Source organism: Nomia melanderi, chromosome 9 (genome assembly GCF_051020985.1).
Source record: "Nomia melanderi isolate GNS246 chromosome 9, iyNomMela1, whole genome shotgun sequence".
Classification (NCBI taxonomy): Eukaryota; Metazoa; Arthropoda; class Insecta; order Hymenoptera; family Halictidae; genus Nomia; species Nomia melanderi.
Genome location: NC_135007.1, coordinates 7,056,122 through 7,068,952, shown reverse-complemented (window position 1 = coordinate 7,068,952; position 12,831 = coordinate 7,056,122). Strand labels below are relative to the sequence as shown.

The 12,831-nt window shown below is 38.0% G+C and overlaps 1 protein-coding gene across 26 annotated transcripts in view; it reads left to right on the top strand.

The window, feature by feature from the left end:
* Positions 1 to 12,831, top strand: part of LOC116427791 (uncharacterized) — a 97,554-nt gene that overhangs the window by 45,513 nt on the left and 39,210 nt on the right. For 17 of the 26 annotated variants that reach the window (XR_012999335.1, XM_076370502.1, XM_076370493.1 and 14 more), the window contains 5 exons: positions 3,694 to 3,822; positions 5,204 to 5,309; positions 9,258 to 9,275; positions 11,214 to 11,438; positions 12,361 to 12,521. Coding sequence is in view for 25 of the 26 variants with exons in the window: in XM_076370502.1 (XP_076226617.1) it covers positions 3,694 to 3,822; positions 5,204 to 5,309; positions 9,258 to 9,275; positions 11,214 to 11,438; positions 12,361 to 12,521 (639 nt within the window). In the remaining variant the exon portion in view is untranslated. Of the gene's footprint in view, positions 1 to 266; positions 704 to 804; positions 1,056 to 1,558; positions 1,685 to 1,713; positions 1,837 to 1,996; positions 2,429 to 3,693; positions 3,823 to 5,203; positions 5,310 to 9,257; positions 9,276 to 11,213; positions 11,439 to 12,360; positions 12,522 to 12,831 lie in introns of those variants that run through there. The other 9 variants (XM_076370503.1, XM_076370489.1, XM_076370486.1 and 6 more) reach the window with 6 other exon arrangements.

The following is a 12,831-nucleotide window of genomic DNA, read 5'->3' as shown; positions in this document are numbered from 1 at the left end:
CATTTCAAGTATCAAAGCAAATAAAAAATAAGATATCAGATCAAATTTTCTCTCCAAGCAATTTCTTCGCAAGAGATCAAGGATCACCGTTATGGTTTTCCTCGAATAAAACTCTATAATTTTTTTACATTCTTATAGTAGGGTAAAATGACAAGCGTTCTCATTTAACTGGACCACCCTGCTCACCATTTACCGTTTTAGTTCCTCCTAGCTTTCAATACCATCATGTCACTGTCAACGTATGGACTTCCAATAACGATTACTTCAATAACGCGATTGTATTAATTGAAAATGTTCCGGTAATATATGAACGCGATTCAAGGAAATGGATTCGCGAGTCGGCGTGCAAATAAGAGAGCATTGAGAATCTTTGCTACGAACGAACGAGAAGACAAGAAGGGACAGGAAAAGAAATCAAAAGCCCGATATTTCGCTTAGTTTCGTCGTTCTTTTTCGCTGATTCTCGCGCTCCTATTTTTGGCGAGCGGAGGAAAATGAACGGCAACATGATCGCTCCGCGATGTCTTTATTGCGATACGCAAATCGGAGGCCGATGTGGCGCACGGAAATCGGATGATGATGCGACCGCGCGAAATCTCTCTCTACCGCCCGGTATCTGGTTAAAAGTGACGAGGCCCGCCGATCGTGTACCAGTTCGTCGTAAACGCGATGCGTGCGATGTGTTTTCGGTAGCTTTCTCCCGGTGAGTGTTCTTCCGTCTCTTTTCTCACCGTGGTTTCGCTCGAGCCGAACGCACACTAACGGCTTGTGGAAAAACGCCGATTGTTTCGGAGTAACAGACAGACGAAGTTCTCTTGTCTCACCAGAATGGATAAAGAAACTTTATTCGTCTCTATTCTCCCACTACAATCCGCGACATTCTCCCGCAAACCGTTTTTGTGCTTTTGGCCTAAAAGGACGGGCGTCATCGGTGCGCCGGACGCGCGGAGCGACACGGCATGACGACCACGCGTTGCCGCTGACAATCGGGAGGAATTTGATTAGCGGTGCGAAGCAAATTAAGTGACTCTGCTGATTACGACGACGAGTTTCTGGTACTATTCTAGTCCGTGACGTTCGCGATGGTTAAATCACACACACGCACGCACACACGCGCGCGCGCGCGCGCGTGAGAGCATTCGAACCAAGCATTCGACGCGATTACACGGTTTTCAGAGAACCGCCGCTCTCGACCGAGATATAGGTCACTGCCTATGAGGTCAACTATTCGTAGACAGAGGCGGTTTAGACTCCGTGTGTTTCAGAAATGCCTCGGGATGGCTGGCCTTGAACAAACGCTAAAATTAGAGGGCTTTCGCGGGACCGCCGGTTTCTCCATGCGACGCATCGGCGGCCGGCCGAGTTTCTCCCTGTTTATGTTCATTTTTAATATCGTTCATAACACGGATCCTCGGGTATGACATCATTGCAGATGCGAGCGCGCGATAGCTGTTTCGGAACTGTTGCGAGCACCACCGGAACAATCTCGCGATTGGACGCTGGTCGTGCTGTCGTTTATTTATAGAAAAGAAAGAGCGACGCGGTAGACAGCGTTCTCTTTGCTTGATATATGTTATCGTTTCGTAGTACAATAGAGCGTCTCGTGTCCGAATTAGCGAGCTTTCGCGCGATATCCGCAGAAGCGAACGCACGTTCCTCTGACCCGAGCGGAATCGTTGTTACTGTAAATATATAATTTGATACTTGTTTTGTTCAATCGGTGCGAAATACTGTGGCCTACGTACACTGTTAGGACTGAGTGTCTTTGTTCAGCAGATTTGAAGACGGCATCACTTGTGCGCGGTACTGATCCGCAAGTGACAGCTGATGGAACGCGTACGTGACACCGGCCGTCAAAATATTTAAGAAACTTGCAGAACTTAGCAATTCGTGGATCAATGTTATCTGATCATTTATTAGTTTCACATATTTCAGTAGATATCGTCGTTGATTCAGATTGAAGTTTGACACAGTTCCACAGGAAGAGCACAAATGAAAGCATTACGCGAACAGAGTATCAGAGTATCAGGGTCAACAAAGAGAAAATTACTTGAATTAATCGCACCGGAGAAATTTAATCTTGTCAGCGACAAAGGCCCATTTATGCAGGGTCGCGAAAGAAAACCAGGATAACTGGAGAGTTTATTGGATCCGGAGTGATTTAGCATGATAGTGGCGCTATTCATTGCAGGCAACGAGTTTGTAGGCCGTTGGCTTATTAAATAATTGTGCTCTATAATCTTGGAATATCTGATAAGGCGTGTTCGAGGCTGTACGAGCTGATTGAATAACCGCGTCGATTCGTCAGTCCTGTGAAAAATGCTGGCCCGTTTGAACGCGCTCGTTTGCCGCTTCACCTAAATTTCTTCCGTGGATTATCTCGCGGCGCGCACGTGTCTCACCTGCAATCAATTACAGCCGTGCAGAGGTAAGGACGTTTGAGTTATCATCGTTCGTGCCTCGAGGCGAGGAGGTTTCAACAGTTCTCGATCAGTCGTCCACTCCTCATTGTTCGAAACGAGTTTCCAAACCTGTACGCTGTGACTGTAAACGGTAAAAAATGATTGAACGGCAATGTCGATGGTAGTTTTCTTTGTCGAAGTTGTGTTAACAGTTTGACGGCCTTTGTCAAGTGCGCGGGATTTTGTCAGGTAGTATCGTAATTACGTTTTTTATGGTGACAAACTTCTATTGTATAAATCGAATCACGTCTTCAGTGTCTGCCTCAATAAGTATGCTTTAATTACTATAATTACTTGATGAGAATAAAAAAGGTCAATTATTTTCATATATTCTCAGCGATTGTTGTTTTACAAATATTATAGAGTGCAATTTGAAATTTTAAGGATTGATGGAGTTATACTTTAAACGAAAGGATTTAGATCATTCGTCGAGTTGCAAAGAAGCTTTACAAGTGTACCCGTAATTTTTGAAAAAGAATTTGTTCAAGCCCCAATTGTACATTCCAGTACTCCACGATATTGTTTTAATCTATTCAAAGATAATAAACTTTCGTCAAGCGGCCGGACTTTAAAGAACTCCGAAAGACGTACCTGTTTCGAATAATAATGCCCCTTTAAATATATCACCGTTAAAGTTTTAAAACGTTCTTACGAGTTGTTTCATCGTTGGCTGATAATTGTGAATGTTATCAGCGAGTGGAGCACTCGAAGCCTTCCAACACAAATCTGAACGCTGCGATCCACGAGTATACAATGTACATACACATTCAGCGAATTATAAAGTCGACCTTAATTTCTGTTCTGTATTCCACGTAATCGAAACTAAACATCATTCGATGGGGACGAAAATTTCCGAACGATCATTGACCTATCACGATCATGCTCGTTCGCTATCGGTTCACATGCCGGGTAAGGACAACAGTTCGACACATTATTCAAGTATACATAACGCGACACGACACCTTAAGTCTCGCTTCTTCAGGCTTGATCGAAATAATTTCCATGGCAATGATTTTTCCATTGATTTGCCCGCTCATTACTCATTTGTTTACGTTGGTGCATTAACTTTCACTACGTTTATACATTCTTGTCCATGCAACTTCGACAGTATACTCTAGAATATCTACATCTATTCCCTCGTCGGGCCTCGAATATTTTTATGCGTCGTCGTCATTTTCGAATACTTCGGTTACACGTGGATGATAAAATCTTGGTTTCACGTTGATCATAGGTGAGGATCCGATGCTAAGCGACCAACAGCAGTATCGATACATGACTGTTGACGATATGAAGTCCATGGCGGATGACTCGATGCGCGTCAACGTGACAGACGACGAGAGGGACAATCGGCATTCTGGAGGTGAGTTACGTGTTCAACTAATTCGTCGCGCATGTCCCGGAAATGTTTGCACGTTTATGTTGATTTCTCAGGCGATCCCCTCGTTAGGTCCGTCTCGTAGCTTATCAGCTAATGGATTTTTAATTTAGTCTCAAACAAAACCTCGAACCATTTACAACTGTGGACAAACAGATTCGTGTCATGAAGAAATTCGTGAAAAAGGGAGCTGTGAATTGATAAACTAATGACTTTATTTCGATGAAATTTGTGTAACATTTAGATCATTTTTTAACGTGAATAAACACGGAGATACAAAGTTTGTTTTCTGTAGTTTGCTAATAAATTTGGAGAAACGTATATTTTTTACGTATTAATTCATTTGGTTGTACACTTTGATAATAGATGCCAACGATTATTAGAATAACGATTTACTCAATTTTTCAAATGTTACTTTTAAATTGTGCATTTATGTAGCATGTTTTTTATATTTGAATATTCAGTTCACTATTTACGTCAAAGATTTCTTTCAAAGTAGTTATTTATTCAGTACATCGTGCGTGTTTTCGATTCACGTTCGAGAAATTATACCGTAGAAGTTTTTCGAAGGAATAATTGTATATACGCGGAAATACGGAAGTGATGTCAAGGTCGTGTTAATTCCTTCTAGCGCAGCGCTGCTTTTTGTCTTTATTGGTAGTATGGTAACGATTATAACTGCCCTCCGGTTCAACGAGGCATAATGAAAGGTTATTCGGAATAGCATAAAGTCACGAGTTAATCGTAAGTTCGCATCGATGCTGGGCTGTAATCTTCCAGGCGCTCAAATGCAATTTTGAATTCATTTTCCCGACCGGCTGCGTACTTGATCTAATTTGATGCTTGTTGATAAGTGTAATTTTCGCAAGCCATTACGGGAAAATCTGCCGCGGATCTCTGGGAGTGATTCTAGGGCAAACAATGCAAGACAATTGAATATTTCGTACACCTATCATTTATCGTTCTACTTAACTAAACACTGATTTTATATATTTTTTTGCGAATTACATTTTTTTTTAATTCAATATTTTAAGTACTTCGTTACTTTAATTAAAAATTCTTTCTGTTTTTTTTTGTTATCTATACGAAGTTGTATTCACCTTTTTATTATAGTCTCGAGGTATTTATATTGCATCGATTTTCCGGAAATAAGTTTCCATTAAAGGTAACTGCTTTATTAAGTATATTATTAATGGAAGACTTCGATGGCAATTAAATTATTTCTCTTTTTTTAATTATTACTGAGTTAAAGTTAAAGTCCGTGTTATCTAGATACAATTAAAATAATATTTTAATGTACGAAGAAGTAATTACCTTGCTTTTGTATGTTTATTGGTAGTTTAATAGTTATGCATCTCATTTGTAGCGCCAACTATAACCGAGATGATCACGAAAGAGAATTATCAACGAACGAATGCTGCCAATCTCAAACCAGATAACGTTGATATCAACAGGCACCCAGTGCACGTCGGGTATGTACGCAAATTCATTTTTGCTGTTTTATCTGAACTTCACTCATCTAACAATAGCCAACAAATTTTACTTAGGGTAGGTTGTACTATTAATTGTTAATGGTGTTGTCAACAATCTGGCGATACATTGTACATTAATATTTGTATTATAACGCGTGTAATTATTAACTTCTCGTAGAAATTTTATTGCATCGTAAAGCCTTGCTCAATTCCGTGAAGATTGTACAACTTACCCGACTGACGAACGCCTATTTCAGTGTATTTGAAACATCTGTGCGCTCTAAATACTTTATCGACTAAAGAGAAACCTAAGAAATATTGATCTGTAGCTCATTAGAATACTTCACATTTGGTTCTAATCTGCAGAGTTGCTGTAAATACTCGACGTTTCTAAATTTTATGGATTAATTCTGTCTATCTATGGATTTTTGCTGTTCGATTAAAAACTTTCTGGTTGAAACGGGAACAAATTTTGATTACACTGCACTGGTTTGAATAATAGAATATAATTCATCGGAACGGGAAATCTAGAAGAAGTAAAATAGTGTTTATCTTTGCATGGTTTGTTGTTGGGATTTAATATAAAACATAACTGTTGAATACAATGTGAATTGAACAGTGTAACATTTTCGAACTGCGATGACAGTTAAATTGAAAGCCGCAAAATAAGTCTGTTTATCGATGTTTGAAACTGCACGCTTACGAAAGAAAGTTTGTTGGATTTCTAACACAAAATATTCTGAAATGCAACTTTGTATAACAATACTGTATAATTACTAAAATCTTCTTCGTTGAGGTAGAGATAACATTGTAATTTATATTATATCGATGTACAAACCGATGAGGACAACAAGAACTTAATTTTCAAGAGGATCAAAACGATCATTAACAATTCGATTCGGAAATGCCATCAAAATTCATTCTATTCGTATTCAAAATCTTTCTATTCTCTTTGTTCAAATGTACATAATTAAAGGAGCACTAACGTGGTGAACAACGTGACAGCACAAAGCACGCAAGTGATAGCGTAACCCCCTAAAAAAAGGAAGAAATTTAATTGATAAACAATAATATTGTGTATTATAGTGTGACACAGAGTGTGTTGATGCAAGTCTCCTGCTACAGTTAACCCCGTAAACTATTGGCTGATAACAAATAATATAAAAATTCGATATTGGATCGTGGGAATTAATATCTACTTACACGAGCTGTACAAAACAAGCTTCGGCCACCCTGTCATTCGAATTATCTCCAAATTAACTTTCAGTTGGCTTCGAACGATTATTCATTGACGCAGAAGGGGGGGGGGGTGAGACAGTTTAAATTTCATCATCGTCCGGTCAGCGTCGATTTTCTGGTCTAATTATATTCGATGAAGTCACAATTTCGCACTAAATCTATTGTTTGTAGCGATAGCTTCCTTATAGGGATGATGAAAAAGGTTATTAGTCTATATTTCCCAATGAGCGGCATAATGTGTCGCGTTACGTAATCGTGCGCATAATGAGCGCATAACAGCACAATTACGTTACCGTTATGAAGGCGTCACGAAACGTTCTAAAATGGAGCCAACGAGAACCAAATCCGTAACTACCGTATTAATCAGTCTTCCGTTCTCCATATCATGATTCTCACAGCAAGCTATTTCGATCTGTTTCCTTATTGTCTTTTCGTTTTCTTATTTCTGGTTGATTCTAGTACGAATGTCCAGCTTTAATGTTTGTGTGATCGGTTGGACCGGCAAAACAGGAATCAATCGCTTGTTCACATCGTTTTCTTGCTCGTAGACAGTTTACTAGAGTTACATAGTGATAAAGCATGTTGTTCATTGACGTGTACTTGGGATGAACGATTCTTTGACGATACGTGTGTATTTACTACGAATTGGGTGCCGTTTGCGTTACTAATACGGGACGAATTGGGACAATCTAACCCTCTGTTCAGCATAAAGACGAACAGTACAATGAACTGATATATTCTAAACTTCTGTAGTAGACTTGAAACAGTCTGTTTCTGGTAAAAAACAAAATGATTGAATTATCTGTAGTTGATCGGTATCATTAATTTTTACGTTATATGTTCGTGTTTCTTGTTTGTACGTTTATTGCATCAAAACTGTGGTTTCCGTTAATTAGATGATAATTAGATGATATAGCATATTCATCATAAGTGTTACATACTTTCTGTTTACGTTCGTGTTTTATTTTCAAACGAGAAAGTCGTTCGACGCGTGGATAGACAACTAGAAATAGTGTTCGGTCGTTGTTATCGATTGGCCTACATCGATCACCGTAGACCGCGGAAAAATAAAAGTACGTTGTTTGTGAAACAGTGATAGCCCAGTGTTTCCGATTTACAATGGATTTCCTCATCGCGTTTAGCGGGATACCACGCTCATTGTACTGTGCGAACAATGATTCGGTTCTACCTATCTACCAGGAGTTACCTTCTTGCCAAGTAGATCATCAACGCGACCTTAAGATGTTTCTCCCGTGTCTTAACCACGTACAAGAGCACACGTGTCTGCACGCACTTGCATCTAAAAACGTGTTACGGTCTCCCAAGCGCGTGCACACTTCTTGAAAGAACATTCCGTAACGAGAGAAAATGGGAGAAAGAGTGAGAGGGTGGGGAGGGATGAAAAACTGCACGAAATTAAATCAAACAGCATGCGCATGTCATGAAACTCGTTATCCATAATCATACCAAATTTTATTCTGAAATCAGAGCGTCCCTAGAGTCCCTAAACACATCGCTGGCAGCTTTCGGTCCCATGTTGAATGGACAAGGAATGTCGAGGGACAGGTACAACACGCCCATTTTATTATTTTCCCTTTATATCTATACTCATTTCCACGTAAGAACACGTTGCGTTCTTGCGAACTATATTTTATTTTATTTTTTTTTCTGTCACTTTCTAGATTCTTTAAGCGCCCTTAAGGAATACACTTATATTAGGTTAAGAGATACTTGTTTGTAGGATATAGATACTATCGACTTATAGGTTCAAAATAATTGTGTTACACGTGTAACACGGTAAATGCAAAACTGTATATTTAAACTAGCCGTGGAAAGTGCTCTTATAAATACTTGGAAAGAATCGTTCGTCTTTTAGGAAGTTTAATCGTCTTAAACACATTTTCCTCATAGTGGCTGTTGCTCGTTCGATTGACCCCCGTTACATAATAAGTTTCAGCTGTTTTTCGCATACGTTTCGAAATCTGACGATAACGTTTTATTTTTTTTTTCTGTTTTTCACTCGGGAAGTAATCGATGAATTATTTATCAGTGCACTCTTTATACGAATTCCATGTTTAATATCTTTCCTCATGATTTTCTAATGACGATCGCGGCTTCTTTTTTTTATGGTATTTTAAAGATCGTAGCAGATCGTGATTGCATAAAATCTTCAGTCAGATTGTTGTATTCTAAAAATTCGTCGATTCTTGGTTAAATACAAAACAATTTGATTGGTAACAGATTTCGAGACGGTCTGCTTTACGTTGCTGTCCTAACGTATATCTTTTTTCCGCAGAGTGTGAATGATGTGGCCCCGTTGCGTCTCTACTATAATACATAATTATTATTGTTATCCTGTTTTGTAGTGTTGTACAATAGAAAAAGTGGCTTGCGTGTGATGATTGCGGGTTTTCGAAAAATTCCAAACGAAAGAAAGGCGACCCTCACCATGGCACGGAAGCAACACAACATATTTCGATACGATATCGTTGCCCACGTGCTAACAGAAAGAAAAAAAGAGAAAGAGAAACGAGACACACGTATTCGACACAATAGATTCGAAAATCTGTAAAAGTTGCGCTAGTTCAGACTCTCGACACCATTCTTTATGTCGTCATCTCTCATTACCATGTCTTATGAACGAATGGATACTAACGCGTTTTTTATTTTGTTCCCGATCCTCTGTTATTTTATTTGCGCTACTCGCAGAATTCCACAATGGAGAAAGTAAGTGATCTTCTCTTGAATCTTAGCTTCTGTTACTTGCCATACCGCTCTACACTATGATTTATGTTCTCTGTATATTTTCTGTATATCTGCACAATGCCCGTAGACGCTCGAATATAGTTAGATCGATAGTAGTGCACACTGAATATACGCGACCGAAAATCCTGATTGATTACACCTAACTCGACCATACATAAAATTTTCGATATACGATCATTAAGCGATTGCTTTCGAGAAATATTTATTTGTAGTATAAAATGTTATCTATGATCTGATGGATTATTCTAATAACTAGAACAACTAAAGAATATCTCAAACAATCTTCGTTAACACAAAATCATAACAGAAAATATTACGAAAATAAATTCTTATTATTACGGTAGTCATTAGCACACTACAAACTTAATGAAATTCATATATTCTTTCTGGTTGATGCAATCATTCATAATGAATTTTAATTTAACACCGACTATCAATAACGTGTTTCAAACGCAAAACAAACAATGAATGACATTGCATCATCTCGCTTGAGCAATGTTTGTGGAATTCATTCGTGATCGATATTTTTAGACTATTCAGTGTATCGAAGGAAAGACAGAGACAGAGAGAGGGAGAGAGAGAGATAGTGAGAGAGAGAGATAGTGAGAATCTGAAGGAGAAAAAAAGAACTGTCGTGGTCGACAGAATTTTATCGCGTACACGATTATTTTTACAATTCAACGCGTGAATTAAGCAAATCGCGATCAAAACATCATCGTCTCGATTTAAAACTCCGCGCGGGTACGCCGGTTTATATTCACTGTGCACACGTCACACGCAACTTCTCTGTGAATAATTCCTAGGTTCATCGCGAAAATCGATCCACTGGCACCAACACCAGCCGGTAACAAGAAAAAGTCGAATGGATCTTTGAACACGATTCCATCGCCTCTCATGATCTCTGTATTTTTCATTTTTTTTGTCTACATAACACTGAGTGTCGATTAGTTTTCTGCTTGCAGTAAATCCCCGACACAGGGTTTACTCTACAGCCATGATTGTTCTGATTAATTAAGATTTATTTTGCTCCATCTCTCATGTAATTTATCTTTGCACATAATTACCCTCGCATTAATATCATTTGTTCATCGTAAGAAGATCGATTACGCGCGGAGCGTAGAATTCTTCGTAACGTCAGGACGAACCGAAACATTTAACGCCATCTTGTAAATAATACCGAGCGAAAAGACGTTATATGTTTGATGATTGTTCCCGCAATCCATAACTGTTTGCTTTTAGAGAAAGTCTTTTCCAAAAATTGCTTTTCGGCTTGGCGTGCTTTTGATACTTACGAAATAACTTCGTGGTCCTGGTATATACATGGCCTTCCGAAGTGTCTTTTTTTTTCTTTTATTACAAATGTTTAAAGAGAAACGATTAAAGAAATTCATTTTCTCCGCCAGAAATTGTTTAATAAATACAGTACGATAATAGAAAATAATGGAAAACTGTAATCTCGTTAAATTAGTAACTTATTATCTTTGAATATAGAATTAGTTTGTCAGTGTACAGAAGTATTCGGGGACTGTGATAGTTCCGCGAGAACTTTAGATCGATGTAAATGTCTGTTTTACTGTTAGCGAAGACGCGGTTTATTTCTATTTAATTGTAATTACTTTCATTTAAGCGAATGGCATGTCCGTTTATCTCCCGAAAGGCCAGCTGTTTTTTGATTGCAATAAATCTATACGTATGCGCACAACATATTCATACGCCATATAGTATTAAATAACTATTTATATAATTACTTGTCTAAATAATTAGCCCTTATGGAATGATACGCTCTTATTTTCAAGTCGTGTTATAACTTATCCAGCTGAGCCGATATATTTTCGTTCGTCGCAATCGACCGACGACACGATGGTTTTTCTAAAATCTTATGTCTTGTGTAAATGACAGCTTCCTGGTTTCCTTTTTGGTGGACGCACGAGGGGGTGCGATGCGGGGCTGTAGGCATAGCGGTGTCCGCGTAATCGTTCCCCCTAGAAAAGCTGCGATGCCGATGCGCGTCACCTGTAGATACCTCAGGCGGGACAAATTGACCAATCCACCACCTTTGATGGAAGGGGAGGCTTTGGCCAGCCGCATCCTTGAACTGGGACCTGTGGGTGCGAAGTTCTTAGGGTATGACGTGAACTTTAACTCGATCCTTTATATTTTCAACATTTTTTTTAACACGTTGAATACCGTGGGTGTCACTAATGACCCCCCACTAAATCGAATTACTATACTTCACTCAATTAAACGATAATTATTTGAAAACATTTCTATATTATAAATAATGCTACCTAATGCGGTGACATTCAGCTAGATAAACGTGCAGTAATAATAATTCAATTCAATCAAATGATTTCATATTATATCTTTTCTATTCTGTGTATTTTGGTTTATGAAATCGTGAGGCGTTCAGCGTGTTAAATTAAAAAATCTCCTTTATAAAATGGAAAGGTATTGCTATGGTAATAAATAAGTTATAACGTAATTATGCTTTACATTTTCCAACTTTTTAATTTCTGAATATAAAAATTTCTTTATAAAGGAAGAATGTATTAGTATGTTAGATAATATAATTAAAAAAATCTAAACTATAACCTAATGTAATCTTTTATTTTCAATTTTTTATTTCTAAATTTTATCATTTTTTTTTGTAAAATGAGAATGTATTACTACAGTAGATGAAGAATAATTGTTTAACTCTTCTTTACCGAGATAATCATGTTCAAAAATGCATCAGGCGTGTCTGGTATTCGCTAGGAATCTGTTAACGCGTCTGCTCATGACTTAATGTTTCTACTTCTTATGAATACTAATGTGTATTATGCAAACTTTCGAAATCAATTATCTTGGAAACGAAGTTTCGTATGAAAAAGTTTCTTCGTGAAAATTCACTTTTTTCCGTTTAGTTATTTATTCATACGAGGGTTACTTTCACTTATTATCTACACGGATGACGATCTTTATGCAATTTCATTATCTGATAATTCTTCGATTTTTTCTTTTCTGACCGAAATCTACAATAATGATGTTCACATTTCTTTGTGACCAGGCCAGTGATTATAGAGGTGCCTCACTTTGCTTCGTTGCGAGGAAAGGAACGAGAAATAGTAATACTTCGATCGGACAACGGAGAAACTTGGCGCGAGCACACCTTGGAAGCCAGCGAGGAGGCGGTCCAGGATGTGCTTAATGAGAGCTTTGAAGGAGAAGGTACGGTTTTCCTTGTAATCTCATGTTTTACACATTACTCTCTCACATAAACATATTTGTTACGAATTTATTACAAATTAGCAACATCCACTACTTCATATTTACGTGAAGAGAATAATTTACTTTTACATGAAATTCCTTTGTATAATTTGTTTAATACTTCTTATAGAAGATACATTTGATTTCACAACATATCATAGCTACAAAGATTGTTACCAATAAATGGTATTAGTGAATATGTTAAAATACAAAATCTTCCACTATCTCCTTGATTAATCAGCAAAACGTATTCAATTATTTCTTCCACTAT